Source organism: Papio anubis, chromosome 3 (genome assembly GCF_008728515.1).
Source record: "Papio anubis isolate 15944 chromosome 3, Panubis1.0, whole genome shotgun sequence".
In the NCBI taxonomy this organism is placed as follows: Eukaryota; Metazoa; Chordata; class Mammalia; order Primates; family Cercopithecidae; genus Papio; species Papio anubis.
The window spans coordinates 5066883-5094294 of record NC_044978.1 but is presented as its reverse complement, the minus strand read 5'-3'; the positions used below and the strand labels follow the sequence as shown (position 1 = coordinate 5094294).

Here is a 27412-nt window from a genome sequence, read left to right as displayed (position 1 = left end):
ATATCGGAGACAGCATTCCTTCAGCATATTCACTTTAGTATCTGTCACTTAATACCTTACTTCAACATAGAGTATATGGTTAAATCACATATCCTGAGTAAATATTTTCCTGTCCCACTCTCTCACACTTCCCCACTGAAATAAAGGAAGAAGAGTTGACAACAGATGAAGCAGATGAAACTAGGAGCAATGAAACCCAGAATCCTCATAAACCATCACTTAGCAAGCTGTCAACAGGTGCATCTGCTGATGCTGTCTGGGATAATGACATTGATGATGCTTATTTTTTAGAAGCTACTGAAGATGCTGAATTAGCTGAAGCTGCAGAGAACAGTCTTCTCAGTTATAACAATGAAGCGGATGAAATTCCTGATGAGCTAATTATAGAAGTATTACAAGAGTAGCTAATTCACTATGGACACTTTTGTCACCAGGCTATAATTTGCCTGATGTCTGTGAGATTTGATAAATATATCATTCAACCTGATAAGTTTTATCACTTTGCTTTCCAATTTTTGTTTTTTACTTCTATGAACCAATTTTATTAAAAATTACCTTTGATGTACTTAAATTCAATAGAAATCGCCTTAACTAATCAAAATTACATTCACATCAACTTAATTTTACAGGTTTATTATAGCTCATATCTGGGGCTGATTAAGGTGTCAACATTTTTAAATTACTCAAGATATTAACCAGAAAAGATGATTATGGCCTCTAAAACTATTGGACAAACTAATGCTATTTAACATTGTTCACAGCCATTTAATTTGAATAACAAATTTTAGATTCTGGCAAGTAGGCCATAACTTCTTTGCAAAACAATTTATTTATAAAAGTACAGTTTCAGACGGTAACAGCATGAGACTAGTCTTCCTATGGGCACATTTTAGTAGATTGCTCTTCTCATTCCTGGTCAAGGAGCTTCTCTAACTGATGGTTGATATTTCGCAGATGGCTTTCGGCTCCCAAAAGTGTTCTTGCTTTAAATAACAGGGCTGGAAGGCTGGATGAATCATACTGTTGAAAGAAAAAAACTTATATAATTAGCAATATCAAAAACTTAAAACCTTGTCGTTACGTAGCCCAGTCTTATGACCAATGCAAATTTTGATTGAGCTTTCCATTAACTACTCCTCTCATTTTTAACTAGGACCATTAAGACAACTGGTTTTAATCCATTTCCTTAAAACATAATTGATCACAAAGTTGCTAGGGAGCTGCTCTGCAAAGCTTGAACTGATCTTCTTATCCCAGAAGACCAGTTGATTCAAAGAACTGTATCATCTCTATTACTGAAGACAGGAAATCATGCCTGGGACACGTCAAGGCTTGGTTTTGGCAAGTCTGCTCGTGCTGTGTAGGGTCTGCTTGATATCATGTCTATTTTAAAACACAGAAAACTGTAAGATAGGTTTTACTTTAACTAAAGAACTAATGGAATGAGGACACCAGATCCATAAAAGTTCCTAAGAAAAAAAAAACCCCAAATCTATCATCTCAAGAAATTATTGGGAGAATCAATTAAATGTCTCAAAGGTTGCCAATCCAAATGTTCTTAATGATTAAAGTTAAAATTAGAACACAAACCCAACATAAAATAAAACACAACATCCAACTCATGATTTTGAAATAATTAACATTTTGAGACGGAGTCTCACTCTGTCAGCAGGCTAGAGTACAGTGGCGTGATCTTGGCTCACTGCAATCTCCGCCTCCTGGGTTCAAGCAGTTCTCTGCCTCAGCTTCCCGGGTAGCTGGGATTACAGGCGCCCGCCACCAGGCCCGGCTTTTTTTTTTTTTTTTTAATTTTTTAGTAGAGACGAGGTTTCACCATGTTGGCCAGGCTGGTCTTGAACTCCTGACCTTGTGATCCACCCGCCTCAGCCTCCCAAAGTGCTGGGATTACAGGCGTGAGCCAACATGCCCAGCCCCGATTTTGAAATAATTAACAAAGTCAAAATTCCAGTTGCAAATTGTATCTAAGGGTGCATGATTAAATTCCCCTTACAGAATTGTATCATACTTTGATAGTTTGCTGTTTAATATCATGTTTTCAAGATGACAGCAGAAAAGCTGTCATGCTGTGACTACCACACATGATAATGAAATTTTATACAAATATTTGACAAACTAATGTGTTCAAGCTCCCATGGGCACCTGCTCTAGGGAGGGATAAAGGGGAAGAAGTTACATTTGTCACTAAATGTTTAGAGTAAGACATATGCCCAAATATCTACACTCAATAAGGCAAAAGTGACAGTTACTACAAGGAGTGCAAGAAGGCACTGAGGTCATGCCAAGAACAGGATGCTCATCCAGTGGTGTTTTCCAGACAAGGCAGAGACACTAAACCTCGCTTTTAACTAAAGTATTATGTTCAAGCTGAATCAATGCTACAGGTAACTTCCCCAAATTTAGTAACCAAACTTCAAATCATAAGCTTTGGACTAGTTAGGTAATTTTAAAAAATACCTTTAAAAGCATTCTATTTCCAGATCTCTAATATATAAACAAATCTTAGGCTCAGGAAAATTAACTTAGATCAGTGTCAAAACCTTAACATTGAATTTAGAAGTGAAGAATACAAATCTGATCATAAAATATGTATATATTACATATAATTATACATATTTTATATAAATTATATTAGGGTATACAAATTTTTTCCCTAGAGCTTAAACATTTCTATTAATCTGAGGCAGATGGCGTAACAGTAGCAAAGTCTGCAGTAAAAATCCAGAAGCAACTACAAAACGTATTAAAACAATAAATGTTTTCCCATTATATTCCCTTTTAATGTTTCTTAACTTTTTTTTTTTTTTTTTTTGAGACAAGGTCTTGCTCTGTCACCCAGGCTGGAGTGCAGTGGTGCGATCACAGCTCAGTGCAGCCTGGACCTCCAGGGCTCAAGTGATCTTCCCACCTCGGCCTCCTGAGTAGCTGGGACTACAGGCACGCACCACCACACCTGGCTAGTTTTTGTATTTTAGTAGAGAGAGGGTTTCACCATATCGCCCAAGGCTGGTCTTGAACTTCTGGGCTCAAGGGATCTACCTGCCTGAGCCTCCCAAAGTGCTATGATTACAAGTGAGAGCCATCACACCCGGCCTGTTTCTTAGCTTCTAAAATCATACCTACCACTTATATGGAAAAATAGCTTGTTTTTCATATGTAAAAGACGCTGTGAACATGGGCTAGACAAAACAGAAAAGGTTGGTCTTTCAAACATGGCTGAGTGGTCTTATATGAATGAAAATTATAATACAGCAGAGTGTGATTTTTCAGTTGAGATTTATACACAGAATATAAACTTCCCTTGATGAAATTCAGCTGTCCGAGTGAAAATATCTTACACGAATCAGCAATTCTGGACATTACTCCTCCAGCCTTCATTAAGTAGCTAAGAAAAGTGCTAATATAATGAAGTTTCACTGGCTTACAGCGGTACTATTTTAGGTGGACTCTGTAATTCTGTCTCTGCATTTGTCTTTCCCCAAAGCTTCTGATACTCTAGCATGAAAATGCTCTCCCGCAATCATCTTCTGAAGCATGGTAAAAAGTAAAATTGGAATTACCGTTTCCTTTATGTTTGGTTCTTTTGCTTGAACATCCGAATAATCTTGATAAAGCTGTTTTAAATTAGATAAGAAATATGCTGCATTCCTAAGGGAAGACTTTCTCTCTTTAAGTTCATCATATTTTGTTTGTAGTTGTTTCAGCTGTGGCTCTAACCTAAAACAAAAATAAGTGACATATAATAAAATGTACCAGCCTATCGTGTGTGAAACTGAGGTTGTAAGTACACTGAGCAAGTGTGAAGAACCGGGGTTGGCCAACTAGATGATTTGCTTTGGCTCTGAAACTATGAATGTGTAAAAGATTCTGGGTTTCAGTTTAAAATGTGGGAAAAAAAAAATCTCTGAAATACAATGCACAATGAATAATTAGCAGTGACATTCACAGAAGAACATTCCTTATAAATGTTGAAATTCATCAAGCCATTCAAGTCTTCGGAACTACTGGATCAAATGTATGTTTGGCTAACATTCAGAGGCTCGTGCCGGAGGAGCCAGGCACTACAGTCTAACACAGAAACCACGGACAAAAAGCTTTCCCAGTGCTCCTTCCTCTTATCAAATCTTGTCCACTTTCCAAAGTCTAATAAAACCAGTGGAAGACGTTCAGTGCCTGGATGAAAACATGTGACCTTGGGCAAACTGTTTCATCTCAATGGCTGAGTTTCTTCACCTATAAAATAAAAAGGTTTAACTTGGGTTTTATGGACCAACAAAAAAAATGATGGGCAAAGGCGGCAAATTTTGTATTTTGCCAAATAAAGATTTAAAACACAACTATTCTCTAATATAATTTCATAAAAACTTTTTTTTTTTTTTTTTTTTTGGAGACAGAGTCTTGCTCTGTCACCCAGGCTGGAGTGCAGGGGCATGATCTCAGCTCACTGCAACCTCCGCCTCCTGGGTTCAAGCGATTCCCCTGCCTCAGCCTCCCGAATAGCTGGGATTACAGGCGCCCACTACCACGCCCGGCTAATTTTTGTATTTTTAGTAGAGATGGGGTTTCAACATGTTGGCCAGGCTGGTCTCAAAACTCCTGACCTCACTGATCCACCCGCCTCAGCCTCCCAAAGTGCTGGGATTACCGGCATGAGTCACGAAAAGTCTTCCTTAACAATTCTTTACATTGAACAAATGCAGCGCTGGGGAAAACTCACTACTGAGCTGGCAGTCGCGGTCAGGAGTGCTGAATTTGGAGTCAGTCAGCTGACAGTGAATCCGGGCTCCCCCACTACCTAGGGCTGCGCCTCTGGGCAAGTTACCTCCCTGTGCCTTAAGTTTTCATACGGCAAGTTAAAATAATGATATACCATAGTTTTTCTTATTACACCTTTTCAAAATACACTTCTCAACTTCTAAATTTGTATCTAGAAAAGAAACAAAAGCCTGTGCTTTAGGTTTTCATATAGCAAGTTAAAATAATGATATACCATAGTTTTTCTTATGCCTTTTCAAAATATACTTCTCAACTTCTAAATTTATATCTGGAAAAGAAACAAAAGTCAGTCTTTAAAACATGTCTCAGGCCGGGTGCGGTGGCTCACATCTGTAATCCCAGCACTTTAGGAGGCCGAGGCGGGCGGATCACGAGGTCAGGAGATCCAGACCATCCTGGCTAACACAGTGAAACCCCATCTCTACTAAAAATACAAAAAAAAATTAGCCGGGTGTGGTGGCAGGCGCCTGTAGTCCCAGCTACTTGAGAGACTGAAGCAGGAGAATGGTATGAACCTGGGAGGTGGAGCTTGCTGTGAGCCCGAGATAGCGCCACTGAACTCCAGCCTGGGCGAGAGTGAGACTCTGGATCAAAAAAAAAAAAAAAAAAAAAAACCACAAAAAAACACAAAAACTCATCTCAGTAGTCTCACACTGAAGACAAGTGTAACCAGGCACGGCCTGACTATAGCTATAACCACTTGTCTCATAGGACTGTGATGATGAGTTAGCATAGAAAGTGTTTAGGAAAGTGCCCTGCCACAGAGGAAGCTTGTAAATGTCAGCTTTCCTTGTTATATTTGCCTTTAGTTTTCTTATTTTGGCCTGGGTCAATGAAAACCTTACCATAGGCCAGCACCTGTCCAGAGACTCGATTTAGAAACCAACAGATTAGACAACTGCTTTCTCCCCCTTAAACTCCTGTGGCAGTCTCTCTTTTCTTTTTTTTTAAGACACAGTTTCACTCTGTCACCCAGGCTGGGGTGCACGGGCACGATCTTGGTTCCCCGTAACTTCTGCCTCCCAGGTTCAAGTGATTCTCGTGCTTCAACCTCCCCAGTAGCTCACATTACAGGCGTGTGCCACCACACCCCGTTAATTTTTGTATTTTTGAGATGGGGTTTCACTATGTTGGCCAAGCTGGTCTTGAACTCCTGATCTCAAGTGATCCGCCCACCTTGACCTCCCAAAGTGCTGGGATTACAGGCGTGAGCCACTGTGCCTGACCTAGCAGGCTCTTTTTAAAAACTTAGTTTTGAACGAGTTTTTAAAAGTTTCAACTTTTAATTATACACATTATTTTCTGACAATATCACTTTCTTTCTCAAGCTATTTTTAAGCTCAGGAACAGACAGCACAGCTAGCACTGTTTTATTACCAAGACTCTAGCTCTCATGACAGCCATGGCCTCAAAACATACTTGTGGGCTGCCACCTGATGTGCACTCCAGTCTTCCTAACCAGAAACTGGGGGCAGCCCTGGCCTGCAGGGCCTGGTAAGTTCACCTGGCCCACACTTGGGAGTGGATTCACATGCATGCCACTCCAAGGCATACCCTTCGACCGTAACAACATAAACAACTGTCAACACTTACACAGCACTTACTGCGTGCGCCTGTCCCTGTGGCGCACTTTCTATATATGTGCTCATCTAATTTCCACAGCACTTTCTATATATGTACTCATCTAATTTCCACAGCACTCTATGGTTTTCACATGTGAGCAAAAGTAACCAAAGACAGGCAGAACTTGAGAATACCGAAGTCTAGGTATGATGATGATGACGCCTATATACAAAAGAGGCAACTGAGACACTGGGACACCAAATAACTTGGTCAAGGTTGCGCAGCCAGTAAGTGGCAGAGCTTGGGTTCAACCCAAGCAGTTCAAGCAGTTTAATGCGTAGATTCTAGAATTCAACCCAGGCAGCTGAATTCTGGAATCTAAGCATATATCTCTTAAGGCCAGAGCTGAGAAATCTGTGGAGATAGATCAGTGTGGAATTCTCCTTTGCCAAAAGGTGGGGCAACTAGGCAACATACCCTGCCTTCACTGAGTATTGGCGCTTGAAGATAACCTGGGCTTTAATACAACACAGCAGCAAGTGTCACTCCCCTAAATGACACACCATAATTACATCCTTTTAGGTAAGTGCTCAAACAGGATTTGATAGTATCTTACCGAAGCAGTTCATCCTGGACTTCAATCATACGCTGCCTTTTCTTTTCGATATCTGAAATCATCTAAGTAACACAATCATTTGTGTTAAAATTAATTTGTAACTGTTTGAGCACTGCCACATACGCTGCCAGGTAATGAAGTGCAGTGGAAAACAAGACAGACCCAATTCTTACCATCACAGACTTTGGTCTAATGGGGAAGACAGACATTACACAGAAACAATATGTATTTACAACCTGTGATATGTGCTATAAAGGAAAAGAAGAGAGAACTCTGGAAAAGAAAAGCAGGGGTATCTACTTCAGAATGACCAGAGGAAAGCAGGAGGAAAGCAGGGGCCAGGTCTTTACTGGACCCTGTGACCTGTAAAGTGAGGAGATTTTATCTAGGTGCACTAGGAAACTATCAAAGCAGGGGAGTGTTGTGATCCACTCTGTATTTTAAAAGGAACATTTCAATGTATTTTATTATCTCAGTCATCGAGTCACTTTTAGTGACTACGTAATACTCCACTGTTAGACATTCATAATGTTCCCATTCGGTAATAAGTAATGCAGAAATGACCAATAAAAGATTAAAACTGAAAGAAAAACAAAAACATCCCAGAGCTTGCAATCACTGGAAGGAAACTGTATGTATTTCAAGTCTAGTTCTATTTTAAATGCAGAGGTGGACTTCCACTCCTGGATTCACCTCTGACGCTCAGAGGCATTTGGTCCAGCCGTTTCCAGGTAAGCAAAGGAGACTCTCGTGTTGGCTGGCTTGTCGCCCACTGCAGACCCAGTGGTGTATAGTTTATAGGTGGTATAGCAATGAAGCAGCAGAGCCAGGACTAGACATGAGGTCTCCTGACCCTTAACCCAGTATTCTTCCCAGGCTGTCCTACCTGGGACAGTTCTTTATTCTAAAAGGTTGTGCTTTTCGACGTCCGCAAAAGCAATAAATATATATTAATATTTATCCATATAAGTGGTCATTTTGGACTTGGTAGTCTTTTAAAAGCTAACTTTGTGACATTAATAAAAGGCTTAAATTTCTGTCTTTAATTATAAAAACAATTATTTTGACACTTGTGCAGCCTTAGGAAACAAAAGTGACTAGGATCCCCATTCCTTACCTTGCATTAATAATACCAACCATATCAACCATGAGATCAACCAAATAAAAGCCTGACAAGATTATGAAATCTACTCACACTCTAAAGGCTGTAAACCCAGAGTCAAGTCTTTACATAACTCTACATGTTAGTATTGACTCTATGATTCTAATCACATACATCATCATTTACCTTAGCATTCTTCCTTTTCAGATTTTTCAACATCTGGCTTTCTTTAAGCTACACAAAACAAAAAATACATTATGTACATTATTTTCCAAAAGTAAATGTTAGTTTCACATGTATCACATTCAGTTAAAAACAGTTATGTGGAATATGAACAGTTCTAATGAGTTTATTACCATACTGCCAACAAATGCAAGCTTTTCTAAGACAACAATATGCTGCTTCAGGATTAGTGAAAAAAACCTTAGACCAACAAATTCATGTCAGTGAGCTTACCAATTTGATGACTTGTTCTTTAACATTAACGTATAATGTGTCGATGGCTGCCCTACAAACTTTAGATTCTGTTCTTTCTCTGTAGAGGAATTAAAAAAAAAAGTCTAAGTACCATGATGGATTTTGAAAGGTGTTTCATTTGCTTAGCATATAAACAAACATGTACATACAATTTGGCATATACCTTTTTTATTTTAAAAATATCTTTAATCTCATTTTTTTATAATTTCAATTTTTTAGATTAAGGGATTTGTTATATGGGCATACTGCATGACACTGAAGTCTGGGGTACAACTGACCCCATCACTCAGGTAGCGAGCATGATACCCAACAGGTTGTTTTTCAGTCCTTGAATCCCTATTCCCTCTAGGAATCTCCAGGATCTACTGTTGCCATCTTTATGTCCATGTGTACCCAATGTTTAGCTCCCACTTATAAGCGAGAACACGCAGTATTTGGTTTTCCGTTCCTACAATAATTCACTTGGGATAATGACTTCCAGCTGCATCCATATTGCTACAAAGGACATGATTTTGTTCTTTTTTATAGCTGTGCAGTATTCCATGGTCTACATATACCATATTTTCTTTATCCAACCCACAGTTGATGGGCACCTAGGTTGATTCTGTCTTTGCTATCATGGATAGTGCTGTGATGAACATATGAGAACACCATTTTAACTAAGATGGCAATGTTCAGCCTGAAAAAAATACTGGAAACACGTATCAGCAAAAGAAAAAGAACAAATACATTTTTCTGTAAGCCCTCTGGTACGGGGTCATCTTAATTCCCTGATACTAAACAACCTCACAGGTGATACCAAGTAAGGTAGAAATGCTTATGGCTAATCCCAGTCTTTTCCTACTACCTGAAAGACCCAGCAGACTTTATTCCCTCCCTCTCTGCCTGTTAGCAAAAGGAGGAGCAACTGTGTAACACATTTGGACTAGCCAAAAAGTAGCCATAAATCAGGTGATAGTTCTTCAGAAACTATAAAACTGACTAAAAGAAACTGCCTCAGGTCTCTGTCGCTGGGGAGGAGATCTGGTGGCCAGTCTCTGATTCTTCTGGCTTGGCTCACTCACCCATTAAGATGGCTATTATTTTAAAAAACAGAAAACAACAAGTGTTGGTGAGAAAGTACAGAAATAGGAACCCCTGTGTTGCTGGTGGAAATGTACAACGATATAGTCACTGTGGAAAACAGTATTGGCAGTTCCAAAAAAAACAAAAAATAAAATAAAATAAATTAATTAAACATAGAATTACCACATGATCCAGCAATTCCTCTTCTAGGCATATACACAAAAGAATTGAAAGCGTGGACTTGAATATCAATTGTACATCAATATGTGTAGCAGCATTATTCACAATAGCCAAAAGGTGGGAACTACTCAAGTGTCCACTGATAGATGAGTGGATAAAGAAAATGTGTTAAAATCATAACCATATAACAATGTCTCAGTCAACAATGGATGGCACATACAATGGTAGACCCATAAAACAATGGAGCTAAAAATATCTTATCACCTAGTGACACTGTTGCCATCAAAATGTCATAGCACAATGCATTATTCACATACTTGCCGCGATGCTGGTGTAAACAAACCTATAGTGTTGCCTAGTTGTGTATATAGTTAGGTATACTGCATAAAACTTGATAATAAATTACCAAGTGCCCCAAACAGGTATAACATTTTTTATCTTTTATTTATTTATTTTTTTTTGAGATAAGGTCTCACTCTGTCACCCAAGTTGGACTGAGTAGTGTGATCATGGCACACTGCAGCCTCAAACTCCTCGACTCCAGTGATCCTCCTGCCTCAGCCTCCCGTGTAGCTGGGATTACAGGCATATGCCACCATGCCAGCCTAATTTTTAACTTTTTTGTAGAAAATGGGTCTCATTATGTTGCCCAGGCTCATTTTTTATCTTTTATACCATATTTTTACTGTACCTTTTCTATGTTTAGATACACAATTTACCATCATGATACAATTACCTACAGTATTCAATACAGTGACATAGTATTGAATGAACTTGCTGTCCAAGTGTGTATCCTGGGAGGAACAGGCAACACATCATATAGCCACGGCATGTACTAGGCTACACCATCTAAGTTGGTGTAAGTACACTCTACGTTAACACAATGACAAAACTGCCTAAGGATGCAGTTCTCAGAACACATCCCTGTTGTTAAGTGACATGAATGGGTATTCATATGACTGAATATGATTCCACCTTAAAAAGTAAATTCTGACACATGCTATGACATGGGTGAGCCTTGAGGACACCATGCTGAGTGAAATAAGACAGTCACAAAAGGACAAATATTGTATGATTCCACTCATATGAGGTACCCAGAGCAGTTAGATTTACAGAGACAAAGTAGAATAGTGATTGCTGGGGGAGGGAGGAATGAGGAGTCATTGCTCAAATGGGTACAAAGCTACCGTTTCATAAGGCTTTAGGTTCCAGAGATGGGTTGCTTAACAAAGTGCACACAGTTAACACACAATAAAGAGAAAATATTTCTACACTTCACACCTATCACAATGGCTAAAATAAAAATTAGTGAGAACACCAAATGCTGGCAAGGATGCAGAGAATCTGGATCATACACCGTGGAAAACAGTCTGTCCCTTACAAAACTGAACATGCAATTACCATATAACCCAACAACTGCACTCTTGGGCATTTATCCCAGAGAAATGGAAGCTCAGGTTCAAACAAAAAAATGTATACAAATGTTCACAGCACTGTGTGTGTAACAGCCCAAAACTAGAAACAACCCAAATTCCTTCAATGGGTGAATGTCAAACCATGGTATATCCATACCATGGAAGCTACCTAGCAATGTAGTGGAATGGAATCATACAACAGCTTGGATGAATCTCCAAGGCATTATGCTGAGTGGAAAAAAGCCAATCCCAAAAGGTTGCACACTATAGAGTTTCATTTATATAACATTCTTGAAATGATGAAATGACAGAAACGGAGAACAGGTTAGTGGTTTCCAGGGCTTGGGGCTGTGGATGTAGCTATAAAAGGGCAACATGAGGACAGACGGGGCATGAGAACACAAGAATTCTGGCGGTGATGCAATACACAAACCTATACATATGATAAAATCCCTATATTATTCCTCACAACTGCATGTGATTCTACAATTATCTCAAAAGAAGACATTTAATTAAAAAAAAAATAAAGTTGTAACTTGTTATCACACATTGAACTAAACAAAAAAATTCATGAATAATGAGGTATTTCTATAGATGCATGTTCATAGCAACATTATTCACAACAGCCAACAGGTGGAAGCAACCCAAGTGTCCGCTGATGAATGAATGGGTAAACAGTGAATGGAGGAATGGTCATCTGTATACACACAAACACAGCCTTAACAAAGAAGGAAATTCTGATGTATGCTATCACACAGATGAGCCTTGAGGACATGCTAAGTGAAATAAGTCAGTCACAAAAAGACAAATACTGGATGGTTCCATTTATGTGAAGTATTCGAAGTAGTCAAATTCATAGAAACAGAAAGTAGAAGGGTGGTTGCCAAGCACTAGAGATGGGGTGAAGAATAGAACATTGTGATTTAATGGGTACAGAATGTCAGTTGTGCAAGATAAAGAAGTTCTGGAGACTGGTAGCACAACAACATGAATATACTTAACGCTACTGACCTGTGCACTTAAAAACACTTAATGGCAAATTTTATGTGTATTTTAGCACAATTAAAAATTTACATAAGTCCCACTTAAAAAAAAAAAAGAATTTCTAATGCAATATAAATATCAAATCATTATTTTCAGATGTTAGAATATTTTTTAAATATAGCCAGTCATCATGGCACATGCTTGTAATCTCAACTACTCTGAAGGCTGAGGTGGGAGGATCCCCTAAACCCAGGAGTTGGAGAGCAGCCTGGGCAACACAGTGAGACCCCATCTAAAGAAATTTTTTTTTTTTTTTTTTTTTAATAAGAAAAGCTGGTCAGGCCTCTCCGCATATGGCTTGTAATGATAAATCGATAGATTCTTTCAACTACAAAGGTGATGGTCTACACAAGACAGCTCTTCCAAATTCTAGCAACTTAAACATCTGGCAAAATTCAATTAATTGAATCAGCTATAGAATATTCTAAGCGTTTGTAATGTTGCATTTCATGACATACTTCCCTACTTATACATACACTGCTTATCGTCAGTTTATACTGATATAACAGTGAAGCTATTCAGGTCTGAGTGCTAGGTACAGGATATTAAAAACAGACCCTTAAATAGTTGTTGACTTAATTTTGAAAGAGTGAAGTGTTTCACATGGCTGAGAACACCACATTGTCAAGGAAACAAAATGAGATCAGTGATTCACCAGAATTCTTATTTGGTATGACAAAAATACAAAGTTGTACTACAATGTTATATAAGTCTAAGAAAAATACTATGCCTCTTCTAAATCATTTCTTATATCAAGAACTTACTACCCACTGCAGCAACTCAGACCTCTGTCCCTGTGTCCTTACTACCCACTGGGTAGTAAGTTCTTGACATAAGAAATGATTTAGAAGGGGACAATGCCATTTACCCTAAAACATCAGAAATCTATAATAAGCTTCCTATAAGAGATTTGTGAATAGGAAAAGGATAACACAAGCAAGATGGTCTTGGGTGTGTTAACTGTGCTAGTTTTAACAGGAAACTGGCTCTGGAATATACAGAAGAGTAAAACAGGTACTTCCCACAATGATGATGATGAATTGGCATGACAGGCTGGCTCCTTTCCCCAAGCTCACCCAGAACTACAGAGGGAATACCACAGAGAAAATGGAGAAAGCTGTGAAAACCCTGAGGGTGAGGTCATGTAGAGAGGATGACTGCTGTGAGGAGTGGCGCTGTGGCCAGGGCAGGAATAGACAGCTGTGGGAAACTGACTCCTGCCTCTTCCCATCACCGATCTCATCAACAGTGTGCCTGCTCCACCCCCGCTCCCCTGCCCCCTGCAGCAACTTAGACCTCGGTCCCTGTGTCCTCATCAAGACTGAAACTGGGGTTGGACTTGGGCCTAGAGAAAAACATGGGAGGCTGACTGACTTTGGGCAGCTGTTTCCTCACCCTTCCCCGGTCAAACCCCCATGCTGGAGAATGATGACCCACAGAGTCCATCTTTTCTTCCTGCTGCTCCTCTCTGGAGGGTGAGGAGTGAAGTACTGACCTGACAGGCTGTTTTGTGAGATGAGTAGCTGAGGCTGCCCACCCTAGGGCTTACCCCACCCCCTGCACTCACAGGCACTAACAGAGACTGGAGTTTGGCCTTCTTCTGTACATACTGTCTGACAGAAAGGGACAGGCCCAGGGGAAAATAAACTCAGAGACTGGAATAACAAGATGCTGGAGGAACCCAACCATTTCAAAAGGAAAACACATATTATATCCGAAACCTTACCAGAGCAGGTATTTTAGAATAGCTGATCCAATAATTTGAAATTAGCCCAACAGATATTCTAAGGAAGATATTAGCAGCATAAAAACACGAATACAAGACACAAAAAAAGCAGCAGAAATAGCTGGACATGATGGCTCACACCTGTAATCCCAGCACTTTGGGAGGCAACAGTGGGTGGATCACTTGAGGTCAGGAGTTACAGACCAGACTGGCCAACATGGTGAAACCCCGTCTCTACTAAAAATACAAAAAATTAACTGGGTGTGGTGGTGGGTGCCTGTAATCCCAGCTACTAGGGAGGCTGAGGCAGGTGAACTGCTTGAACCTGGGAGGTAAAGGTTGCAGGGACTGAGATTGCGCCACAGCACTCTAGCCTGGGTGACAGAGTGAGACTCCATCTCAAAAAAAAAAGCAACAAAACAGAAAACAAAAAACAAATATAATAGAGAACTCAACAGATGGGACAAATGGCAGACTGGATATTTCTAAGAATAAATTAGAAAATCTAATTTCTTAGATTGAGGAAATCTCCCAGTGAATGAAGCAAAGGATAATAAGATAACAAAAAAGAAAATTAGGATAAAAATATTTTAAATTCTTAGAATTAAAAAAAGTAATTTGTTCAGCAGCAATAGATTAAAAAAAAATTTTTTTTTAACCTTGGAATGAAAAGGTCAGGCTCAATATAGTGAAATTTAAGAATATCAAAGAAACAAAATAACAGTTGAGAGAGCTAATCAACAGATCACATTCAAAGAAATAAGAATTAGATAGACATCAAATTTTCCAAAAGCAACACTCGATGTAAAAGAATATAAAGTTTCCAAAGTATTTAAGAAAATAATTTAGAACATAAAATATTATATCCAGCTAAGCTGTCATTCAAATTCAAGGGTATAATAAAAATAATCAGAAGGTTTAGAAGTTTTACAACATAAAGAGCCACACTGTGGTGTTGGATGAAATATTTAAATAAGAGAAAATACTTATCTACAGGATATTGCAAGAAAATATCTGAGATAAAAGTGATCAAATACCTAAGTAAATTTTATTATTGTCTTAAAAACAGAGACAAACACACACAACAGAAGGGGAAATTCTATCTACCTTAATTTAGAATTAAAGGTGGTGAGTTATAAATACAATTTTTTTAAGTTAAAAAAAATTCAGAACATCAAAAAGTAGAATAAAAAAGTTAAAGAAGTAACAATATATTAACATATTGTTCAAGATATATCAATAATTACAATAAATGCTAATGGACTAAACTCGAGTTGAAATTCAAAGACTGATACACTGGATTTAAAAAGACGAATAAAGAAATAAAAATTTAAGGTAGCAAAAAGGTTGGAAGTAAAAGAAATTAAAAAGAATGTAAAATCTGGCCAGGCGCAGTGGCTCACGTCTATAATCCCAGCACTTTGGAAGGCCAAGGTGGGCAGATCACGAAGGCAGGAGATCGAGACCATCCTAGCCAACATGGTGAAACCCTGTCTCTACTAAAAATGCAAAAATTAGCTGGGCATGTTGGCACACACCTGTAGTCCCAGCTACTTAGGAGGCTGAGGCAGGAGAATTGCTTGAACCTGGGAGGTGGAGGTTGCAGTGAGCCGAGATCTCACCACTGTATTCCAGCCTGAGGACAGATCGAGACTCCATCTCAAACAAACAAAAAAAAATCTGGCAAATGCTAGCAAAAGAAAACTATGATGCATATTAGTATCAGGTAAAATAAATTTTAAGACAAAGTATGTTTAGGAATAGAGTGCGTGACCAACTAAAATGTTCAGTCTGCAAGACAGAGCAATTTTACACACGATTTTCCTAATAGTCTCTAAACATATACAGCACAAATGAATAGAAGTACCAAGAAATACTGAACATAGATCCAATAATTAGAGTCTATCTAGATCCAATGATTAAAATTGCACACAGATCATGTACCAGGTCATAAAGAAAGCCTCAAAATTAAAAAAAAAAAAAAAAAAAAAATATCACCAGACCATGATCTTTGACCACAACATATTTAAGATAGAAGGTTAATACACAAATATAAATTTAAAAGTCTACATATTTGGGACATTTAAAAACATATGAATTCTTCAAAGAATTAAAGAAACAATTATAATAAACGTAAAAATATCTAAAACAATGACAATGAAAATAGTACATAACAAAAACTGTATGATGAGCAAAAACAGTGCTTCAAGGGAAATTCATCAGGTAAATATACCACATCATCAAAAGACTTACTTATGCTCTAGGTGGGTTTTCTCAAATTCAGGCAAAACAATATTCAACTCTTTGATGTCACTGGTTTTCATTCCTTCTAGACACCAAACGTCCACAGTGTCAGAAGTATCTAGAATATTAAGATAAGTTAATATGCTGGTTATTCATATTTTGGCTGTAGGTCCAGGGTTCTGAAAGCCTGCCACAAAAATAGTCTCACCAAATTGTAAAAGATAGCTACAGCTGAACAATCAGACAGGAGGCGCCATACTCACTTCTTACCCCTGTGCACAGTCTTGCAAACCCCTACATATACTTTCACTTTAACTGCTATCTTGCTGGTTCTCCTACTTTTGCTAAAGCAACCAAAAGCATTGCTGCCTTTTAATCACCTTACTCTATCTTTATTTAGTAGTGTGCTGTTATTTAACATCACTGGGGATAAGCTCTTCATTGTTAGCTGTATTTTCTGAATTTTAATCTATCTGATAGGCCTTTAATAATCTTGTAGGATACAGCAAGATTATTCAGTGTATTAATTTAAATAATTGTAGTAATATACAGTACTATCCCACACAGGGATCTGAAGACAGATCTTTGTTCTAGTTTGAGCTTCTTTCTTACTAGTCGTAAGATCTCAGGCAAGTCAGTTAACCTTCCAGAGACCATTTCCTCAATGATAAATGGAATAAAAGAATGCTCTCCTTTTTATTATGAGGCTCAAGCAAGAAAATATCTGTGAATGCATTTATAAAAACTATAACATACTATACATCTGTAAGGTGTTATTATCAATTTCCAAAGCATACCTCAATTTTTTTTCTTTAAAAAAATTTTTTTTGAGACAGGGTCTCACTCTGTTGTCCAAGCTGCAGTGCAGTAGCATGCTCAGCACTCATTACAGCCTCGAAGTCCTAGGTTCAAGTGATCCTCCCACCTCAGCCTCCCAAACAGCTGAGACTACAAGTGTATGCCACTATGCCTGGCTAGTTCTGAAAATTTTTTGTAAAGGTGGGGTCCCACTATGTTGCCCAGGCTGGTCTTGAACTCCTGGGCTCAAGCAGTCCTCTCACCTCAGCCTCCCAAAGTGCTGGGATTACAGGTGCACCCATCATTCTCGGCCCCCAATTTTCTGTATGTTAACAGAAGCCATTGGCAGGAAAGTCTACTCTTCTTCCATAATTCTTTGTTTAATACTGCAAAACTGACAAACATACTGAGAGTTTGTCTCCAGATTCACAATGACCTGAGTGCAACTCTTGGCTCTGGTGGATTAGTAACAGCCACCAATTCTTTCCCACTCTTCCCTACTTCCATTCCCTTGAATCTGGGATAGCCCCCTATAACCGGCTTGATCAACAGAGCATGAAGGAGTGAAAGGCCAGGTCTCAGGGTATCTGCAGCTTCTGCTTTACACCTCCTGCAATGCTCCCTCTTGGACATCAACTGTCACATGAAATTCTGACTACTGAACAACAGGCAAACCCAAGCTAGCCACTTAAAAAGAGGCCACATGCAGGAGGAACAAGGCACCAGATAGATGAAAACAGTCATCTTAGACCTTCCACCCTAGCTCAGCCATTAAACGAACAGAATTGCCCAAAGCAAAACTGTAAGCAAATAAAACGATGGCCATTGTCAATCAGGGGCTGGCAAGCTTCAGTGAAGTGCCAGATGGTAACTACTGTTGGCTTCATGGGCCAACTGTTCAACTCTGCCATTGTAGTGTGAAGGCAGCCACAAACAATCCACAGAAGAGTGAATCTGGCTGTGATCCAATAAAAGTTCATTTTCAAAAACAGGCAATGGACTAAATTTGAATTGTAGATATAGATTTTTTTTTTTGAGACAGAGTTTTGCTTTTGTTGCCCAGGCTGAACTCTGCTTCCCAGGTTCAAGTGATTCGCTTATCTCGCCCTCCCGAGTAGCTGGGATTTACGGGCATGTGCCACCATGCCTGGCTAATTTTTGTATTTTCAGTAGAGACGGGGTTTCACCATGTTGGTCAAGCTGGTCTCGAACTCCTGACCTGAAGTGATCCACCCACCTTGGCCTCCCAAAGTGCTGGGATTACAGGTGTGAGCCACCGTGCCCGGCCTACACATAGTTTTTAGATTAGTAAGTTTTAAGGTAGTTTGTTAGGCATTAATACACCCAAAACACTGGCTGAACCCACTTATGGCTGTGTAAGCTCAGACAAGTTTTTTAACCTAAGACCTCAATTTTCTCACCTGTAAAAATGGGGGAAATAATATCTATACTTCATAGGTTTATTATAAGAATGAGAGAGAAGATAACATTAAACACTCAGTATAATGACTGGCACATAGTAAATACTTTGCTGTCTTTGTTGCTACTAATTTATAAAATAGAAACAGTAGGAACAGAAGTTAGTAAAAAGTATTCCAATAATACTTCCAGACCAGACCCATATCACTGTTACCCACAATTCTGCCACCACCCCAATATACATAAATCCCTACTCACCTAAACTCAGCTCACCATGATTTTTAGAAAAACCAGTAATCTGCAAAAAGTAGTTCTGCATTTTATTTATTTATTTATTGAGACAGAGTCTCGCTTTGCCGCCCAGGCTGGAGTGCAGGGGCACGATCTCAGCTCACTGCAAGCTCTGCCTCCTGGGTTCACGCCATTCTCCTGCCTCAGCCTCCCGAGTAGCTGGGACTACAGGCTCCCGCCACCATGCCCGGCTATTTTTGTATTTTTGGTAGAAACAGGGTTTCACAGTGTTACCCAGGATGGTCTGGATCTCCTGACCTCGTGATCCGCCCGCCTCGGCCTCCCAAAGTGCTGTGATTACAGGCGTGAGCCACTGCACCTGGCCTAGTTCTGCTTTTATAAAAGACACAATATCTAAAGGTCTTATTAGTTTAAATAAAATCTTCCTTAAGCTCTCAGGACCAACAGATTTTTTTTTTTTTAAGTTTAATTAAGAACCGTATATCCAAGCTATCTACTCTTACTGAGCATAACATTTATTTTGGCATCAGAATTGATCTATGATGAGTTATTTTATACACGACAACATTTATATATGCATAATATAAATATGCATAATAAAAGGGTTGCCCATAGGACCACAGTACAACTTAAGGAGGAGAGCACTGGTCAGGTGCGGTGGCTCACACCTATAATCCCAGCACTTTGGGAGGCTGAGGTGGATAGATCACCTGAGGTCAAGAGTTCAAGACCAGCCTGGCCAATATGGTGAAACCCCCTATTTAAAAAAAAAAAAAATCAATCAAAAAATTAGCCAGGGAGTAGTGGCGGGCGCCTGTAATCCCAACTACTCAGGAGGCTCAGGCAGGAGAATTGCTTGAACCTGGGAGGCAGAGGTTGAAGGAAGCTGAGATTGTGCCACTTCACTGCAGCCTGGGCGACAAGAGCAAAACTCGGTCAAAAAAAAAAGAGAGCATTAATAAGACACTGGAAGCACTCTGCGTACCTGACTCCAATGCCTTCTGAACTTTGTGTTTATCATCATATTACTCTTTGTTATAATTTTATTGTACACAAATATATTCCTAAACAATGTGGAGTTTAGAATGTTTTTGACCTTTTTACAATTGCTAATGCACCGGTAAAAGTTCTGCTTTTGTATTCCACTCCATACGTACACAGCAATTTATCTATCAATTCTAATGTGATAAGTTGTTTGCAGTACTTTGCTAGCATGAAAGACAATGCTAAGAGCACTCATACACATGATACACAGACACGTTCAAGAATTCCTCTAGTAAATACACCCACCAGCAACTGCTAGGTTTCAAAGTCTGCATGTTTTTTCAACTTTGCCAGAGAATGGCCAAAATTATTTTCAAAGTGCTTATATCTCTTCATATCTGCAGTGATTAAGGATCTCTACTGGCGACATCCTCATTAAATATGGACTCTTGAGAGGCTAAAATATGTGTCAAACTAGGAGATGCAAAGGAGTGTCTCACTGTAGCTGTGAATTTAAATTTCTGTGATTAGGAATGCACTCCCTCCAAATGTTTATTTTACTATTTCCTCTTCTGTAAAAATGTTGGTGTCATCTGCCCATTTTTCTACTAAGTTGTCTTTTCATTGATACTCCTTTATTTTCTCTAAAAATTGTCCAATTTTACCTGTCATATTTAAGACTTCAATTCAGAACTTTTTTTGTGTGCTGCAAGTCAGAGGCAGTCTCATTTCATTTTTCTACAGGGAAAACACTGTCACAGAACCACCTTTCCCCACTGACCAGCAGCCAACATTTTTGTCATACATTCATCAAGTTTCCATATATGCAGGGTCTCTTTTCTGGTCTATCTTTTGGTGTCACGGTCCCTAAGATTAGAATTAAATGTCTGTTAGACCAGGGGTCCCCAAGCCCCCGGTCACAGACCGGTATCAGTTTGTGGCCTGTTAGGAACTGGGCCACACAGCAGGAGGTGAGTGGCAGGGTGGGGGGGCGAGTGAGCATGACCACCCGAGCTCCACCTCCTGTCAGAGTAGTGGTGGCATTAGACTCTCATGGGAGCACGAACCTCATTGTGAACTGCACATGCGAGGGATCTAGGTTGTGAGCTCCTTTTGGGAATCTAACGCTGATGATCTGAGGTGGAACAGTTTTATCCCAAAACCATCTCCAATCCTCGTCCACGCAAAAATTGTCTGCCATGAAACCAGTCCCTGGTGCGAAAAAGTTTGGGGACTGCTATATTAGACCTGCCTATAAAACTATATAGAATTGAGGAGTTTTTGTTAGTTTAATAGAAAAATTTTAAACTAGTGTTTGAATTTGATAGTTATAGGATTATTTCAGTTTTCTTCTTCAAAATCCAGCTTCATTAGCCTTGCATTTTTCTAGATATTTATGTGTTACAATATGGGGGAGAAGAGGATATCCCCTTTTCCTCTATTTTGGCGGGGTGGGTGGATTCACTTTTAAATTTTTGTTTTTAATTGACACATAGTAATTGTACATATTTATGGGTACAGTGTGATGTGTCAATACATATATGTATTGTCTAAAAAATCAAATTAGGGCATTCAGCATATCCATCACCTCATACATTTATCATTTGTTTGTGGTAAGAAGACTAAAAATCCTCTCTTCTAGTTGTTTTGAAATGTGTAACACTGTTAACCACAGTCACCCTACTGTGCAAGAGAACACCTGAATTTATACCTATCTAATTGTAACTTTGTACCCACTGACCAGCCTCTCCCTCTCCCCGCTCCCCACTAGCCTCCCCTATCTATTTTAAATTTATTCACATGAAGTTGTTCATTATATTCTTAGTAACATTTAAACTGTGCATTTAAACATTTAAACTTCTGGTAGGAGTATAAAATTATGTTATACAACCACTTTGGGAATGCAGTTTGCAAAGTTTGGCAGTTTCTTGTAAAATTAAACATATGCCTACCCTATGACTCAGCAACTTCACTCCTTTTTATTTACCCAAGAGAAATGAAAACATATGTTCACAAAGAAATGTGTATAAAAATGTTCACTGGCTGGTTGCAGTGGCTCACACCTGTAATCCCAGCACTTTGGGAGGCCAAGGCAGGTGGATCATGAGGTCAGGAGATTAAGACCATCCTGGCCAACATGGTGAAACCCCATCTCTACTAAAAATACAAAAAATTAGCCGGGCGTGGTGGTGTGGGCCTGTAGTCTCAGCTACTCAGGAGACTGAGGCAGGAGATTCGCTTGAACCTGGGAGGCGGAAGTTGCAGTGAGCTGAGATCAAGCCACTGCACTCCAGCCTGGCAACAGAGCAAGACTCAGTCTCAACAACAACAACAAAAAAAAGTTCACAGCAGCTTTATTCAAATAGCCAAAACCTGAAAACAACTCAGCTGTCCATCAGTAAGAGACTGGATCAACTGTGGTGTAATCACACAGTGGAATAAGCTCAGTAATAAAAATGATACCAAACAACATAGATGGATTGCAAAAAAACTATGCTGAGTGAAAGAAGCCTTACACAAAAGAGTACACACTATAAGATTCCATCTACACAAAATCCCAGAACAGACAAAACTAATCCATGGCAGAAAAAACATCCCTGAAGCCACTGCCTCCGGAGATATGGGGTGGGGACTGACATGAAAGAGGCATGGGGGAACTTTCTGGAGTAAAGACTTCACATGTTGACAGCGGCTTGAGTTACACATTGTACTGCATGTACATTTTACATTCAAAGAAAAAACTGTAAACACACTGAACTCCAGTTAATCATGTACATACTTAAGTATTCCAGAGGAAGTACTGATGTCTACATTATTTTAAAATGCCTTAAAAACTGGATTAATGGATTAATACTAACTTTACTACCTATCTAATAAAGTAAATAATAAAATGTTAACTGTAAAATCTAAGTAGTGGGTATATGAATATATAAATTTTTTTTCCATCTTAGTTGTATGCTGAAAATTTTCATGACAAAATGTTAGAAAAAAATGTTACTTCAAAGTCACATATTCCTAATTTTTAAAAGTGGCAATTTTATGTACTTACAATTTACAACTATAACAAATTAAGAATAGGGTCTTATTTCTCTCATGAAATTCCTGAACGAGTGACAAAATATAAAACATCATTCTCTACCTGAGCCTACGGCTTTACTTCTTGATTTCTTCTTTTTGCCATGAGACATCTTCCCTTTTTTCTGAGTTTTCTACAAAAAAAAAAAAAAAAGCATTAAGGTTTTAAGAAGTTTTCTTTCTCTTAAAACATAAGGATTAAGACTGTTACCAAACTGTCATTCAATATTTTAGCTGGGCATAGTGGCTCATGCCTGTAATCCTAGCACTTTGGGAGGCTGAGGCAGGCAGATCACTTGAGGTCAGGAGTTCCAGACCAGCCTGGCCAACATGGTAAAACCCCACCTCTACTAAAAATACAAAAATTGCCAGGGTGTGGTGGCGCACGCCTGTAGTCCCAGCTACTGGGGAGGCTGAGGCAGAAGAACTGCTTGAACCTGGGAGGAGTCAGAGGTTGCAGTGAGCTGAGATTGCACCACTGCACTCCAGCCTGGGTGACAGAGCGAGACTCCATCTCAAGAAGAAAAAAAACTTTAGCTATAATTCTCATTTAGTTGTAAAACAGATTAGCTATATAAATTATCTACATTAATATAAGGAAGCATTGCAAACAAAACCATCACAAAATAAGAGCAAATAAAACTTTCAGTTGACTTATAACAATTGTTGCCTTGATGGGAAAGTTGAACTTTTACTTAAGATAATAACATGTGGAATCAGCTCAAATTTCTGTTCCAGCTACGGTGAAGTAACAGCTTCCAAACTAGCTCTCTTGCCATAAACAACCATAAAATGGGGGAAAAGGGGTGGCAATTTTATTCAGGCATTGGACAATAGGCAATACAAGACTGAGTTCCAGGAGAAAGGGGAAACTTGGAAGGTGAACCCTATGACTACCACCCCCACTCCACGCACACAGAGTTTCTAAATGGGGTATAGTGAGCTGAAGTCTAAGCAGGGCATGACCATCCTACCCAGCTGAGAGGCACTTGGAATAAGCTGCTCAGGAGAGCACAGGTGCCTGTGGAACGGGGGTCCTAAGAGGCCTTGTCTAAGTACCGCCCATGTGCCGGGTGAGACCACATAAAGCCTACCAGAAAACGCTATCGTGAGGATAACAACATAGTTGATAATGAAGGGCAAGCAGCATTGGGGGCACAGGACAAGGTAAATGTACGTGGGAAAGAGACAACTCACGGCTCATCAGAAACCATGGAGACCAGAAGACAACAGAATGGTATAAAGAGCTGGGGAATAAATCTGTCAACTCAGAATTCCACAGCCAGTGAAATATCCTTCAAAAACAGAGTTGAAATAAAAACACTTTCAGATAAACAAAATCTGAGAGAATTTGTCACCAGTAGACCTGCCATGAAAGAAATGCTAGAAGATACTCTGTGGGCTGATGGAAAAGGTAACAGATGGAAACTAGTATCTATAGGCAGGCAATCAGTGAACTGGAGAGAGGAACTGGTAGAAGACTACAGAGCTGCTGCTTCTCATATTTTTTAAAAAAACAACTCTTTCAAGCAGAAATGACAATACTGTAAGGTTAGATTTGTAACACAGAAGTAAAACAAGACAAAACAGCACAGAGGATGGGGATGGATAAATAGAATTATACATAATATTGTTACGTAATTACATTTATGTAGTGGGAGGTAGTTAATTGTCAAGTAGAATGTATGAAGTGATAACACACTGATTCTAAATAGACTTTGCTAATTTAAGGATGTACATTTTTAACCCAGGAGCAACCACTGAAAAAAATTTAAAAAGGTATAGCTAAGAAGTCAATAGAGAAAATAAAATAGAATACAAAAACAATGTTCAACTAATCCAAAATGAGTTCTAAGAGAGACAGAAAACAGGAGCAAATGGAAAACAGAGTATGGTAGATGTGAACCTCACCATATTTAAAATTACATCAAAAGTCAATGGACTTTTAGCAGAAGTTAAAAAAAATACCTCCTCTAAGTAACTGATAGATCAAGCAGACCATCCCCCATCACCAAAAACAAGAGTAAGGAGACAAAATCTCTGAACTACACTTGACCTCAACTGACATTTACAGAACACAACTGCAAATTCAAGTGCACATGGGATGTTCACCAAAACAGATCAACAACAGAGATCATAGTTTGCTTCAATTTGTGTAAAGACAAGAAATAAAAATAAGAATATACATTCATACTTGTTTACATGTACAAAAGGAAATTTGAAAGATATATAAGAAAGTATAAGGTTACCTGTGTGTATGTTTAGCAGGTGGAAAGGTGAAGAAGACAGGGTAGCAGGGATAATTTACTATACTTCAAAAAGTTTTCAAACATGAGCATAAATTATTTATTCAATTAAGCCCAAATGAATTAATCACATATTAAGAACTTGCCAAAAGATATTATATGTCAAGAATTTTAGAACCAATAAGACCCAGAATTCTTTGTTTTTTGAGACTGAGTCTCACTCTATTGCCCAGTACAGTGGCACAGTCTCAGCTCACTCCAACCTCCGCCTCCTGGGTTCAAGTTGATTCTCCTGCTACAACCTTCTGAGTAGCTGGGATTATAGGCATGCACCACCACACCCGGCTAATTTTTGTATTTTTAGTAGAGAAGGGGTTTTGCCATGTTGGCCAGGCTGGTCTCGAACTCCTGACCTCAGGTGATCCGCATGCCTTGGCCTCCCAAAGTGGTAGGATTACAGGCATGAGCCACCGCGCCTGACCTAAGACCCAGAATTCTTATCAGTAGTTTTTTTCTAAGGAAATGATCTAAGGAATGCACGAATATTTAGCTACAACAAAATTCATCAAAGCACTTATAATTTTTTAAATAGCAATTCTTCATTAGTAAGAGATTAACTATGGCATGCCATGAATGGAATGTTACGCATTGTTGAATACTTAATAACAAGTATATGATCTCAGGGTAATTAAAGCTCACTGAAAGGACTGAACAGCATAGACCAAAAGACGTGGTTATTTTGGGTTATGGAATTATAGGTGATTTTATCTTCTTTTCCATGCCTTCTAGTTTTTTTTTTTTTTCTTTTTTTTAAGACGGAGTCTTGCTCTGTCACCCAGGCTGGAGTGCAATGGTGCAATCTCAGCTTACTGCAACCTCCGCCGCCTGGACTCAAGCGATTCTCCTGCCTCAGCCTCCTGAGTAGCTAGGATTACAGGCATGCGCCACTGCATCCAGCTAATTTTTGTACTTTTAGTAGAGACAGGGTTTCACCATGTTGCCCAGGCTGGTCTTGAACTCCTGACCTCAGGTGATCCCCCTGCCTCGGTCTCCCAAAGTGCTGGGATTACAGGCGTGAGCCACTGCACCCGGCCATACCATCTAGATTTTCTAAAACAAACATTTTTATTACATTAAGGAAAATATAAAATTTATCTTTGAAAAGATATGAAGGAAAGAGAAAATGCTTCATTTTCTTCCCCAAAATTTTTCAATAAACCTTTTTTGCTCTCCTTGGGGATGGCTGACATTCTTACCGATTGACTTTCTAGTGCCAAGTTCTCTTTTTCAACAGAGGGCTGGGCACTAAGGGGTCCTGTCTTTTTAGAAGTGACCGACTCAGCTGGTTTCTCTGAAGGTACTGAAGATGCTGTAGTTGGAATAACCTCATGACGCTGTGTATTTGTTTTCTCTGCTGATTTAACTTTTCTTCTTGTATCACTTCCTTCAGTGCTTTCAGAGTCATCACTAATGGGCTTGAGCTTTCTTCCTGGCTGTGTAAAAGAAAAAAACAGCAGTACTTATTTAGAAAATAGAAATGCTTATAATTCTTACTGTAATAGTAGAAAACCATATATACAGTCCACATTACTCACTTCTAAACTTCAAAACTGAACATAATAGGAAGACAGCAACATAATTAATGGATAGGACAGGAAAGCTAAATCAAAGGTTACAATAAACACTCCCAACAATTCCCTCTGCCTTTTAAAATCACGACCTAACCACAGTACAAGAATGCTATGAAAATTGACAAAGTACATAGAGATGTGAGACCTCTTTAATGAAAAACACTTCAGATAACAAAAATATTTTGCTTTTTACTATAAAAGTATATTCTAAAAATAGAACTTTATGAAAAATGTTGCTATGGAATATTTTCTCTATTTGCATCCAATCTAAAGAGGAAATGAAATATTTTACAGAACATTTTCTATTTGAATCCAATCAAACTATATTACAAATTAAAATAGAAGAGCGAATACTCCTACATACCTTTTTTGCACTAATTTTTACAGATTCGATTGCACTTGCTTCATTTCCAGAAGTGTCTGAACTGTAAAAAGTACAAGTCATCAATATCTTGTACACATTCCATTTATATTCGCATGTCTTCTCTAACTTGCTCATCCAACACGAAAACAGACTCAATTTAGTGAGGAAATATCCTACTTGTCACATACAAGCCTGCCATGTTCCCAGGTTTACTGCTGCCTCCCACATCTTCCCATACCCAGGCCACATGAGTTTATCCCAGGCAAGCAAGTAACCTGTTCCATTACTGCAGCACCTGTGGTGATGTCTGAGAACTGCACTTTTCTCCAAGTTACCAGTCCCAGGCATATGGGCCATCATTTGTACTAAAAGCTAATCCACTAGGCCCATCCTTAGGTGATAGAAAAGGGAACACCT

The 27412-nt window shown here is 39.0% G+C and overlaps 2 protein-coding genes across 23 annotated transcripts in view; one reads left to right on the top strand and one right to left on the bottom strand.

Annotated features, from left to right (window-relative positions):
* PRIMPOL (primase and DNA directed polymerase) overlaps positions 1-571 on the top strand; it is a 42882-nt gene extending 42311 nt beyond the window's left edge. For 16 of the 19 annotated variants that reach the window (XR_002522329.2, XR_002522328.2, XR_002522327.2 and 13 more), the window contains one exon: positions 147-496. Coding sequence is in view for 16 of the 19 variants with exons in the window: in XM_017959254.2 (XP_017814743.2) it covers positions 147-404 (258 nt within the window). In the remaining 3 variants the exon portion in view is untranslated. Of the gene's footprint in view, positions 1-146 lie in introns of all 19 variants that reach the window. The other 3 variants (XM_009207953.3, XM_003899408.4, XM_009207958.3) reach the window with 2 other exon arrangements.
* A 46-nt stretch (positions 572-617) lies between these two features.
* Positions 618-27412, bottom strand: part of CENPU (centromere protein U) — a 43271-nt gene continuing 16476 nt past the window's right edge. Inside the window, exons 5-13 of one of the 4 annotated variants that reach the window (XM_003899406.4) lie at positions 26996-27056; positions 26257-26493; positions 22819-22888; positions 16236-16344; positions 8532-8610; positions 8262-8309; positions 6974-7035; positions 3579-3735; positions 618-1020 (exon numbers count right to left, since the gene is read on the bottom strand). In XM_003899406.4, the coding sequence (XP_003899455.1) occupies positions 907-1020; positions 3579-3735; positions 6974-7035; positions 8262-8309; positions 8532-8610; positions 16236-16344; positions 22819-22888; positions 26257-26493; positions 26996-27056 (937 nt within the window). In that variant the 3' untranslated portion in view covers positions 618-906. Of the gene's footprint in view, positions 1021-3578; positions 3736-5008; positions 5063-6973; positions 7036-8261; positions 8310-8531; positions 8611-16235; positions 16345-22818; positions 22889-26256; positions 26494-26995; positions 27057-27412 lie in introns of those variants that run through there. The other 3 variants (XM_017959256.3, XR_647631.3, XM_009207960.3) reach the window with 3 other exon arrangements.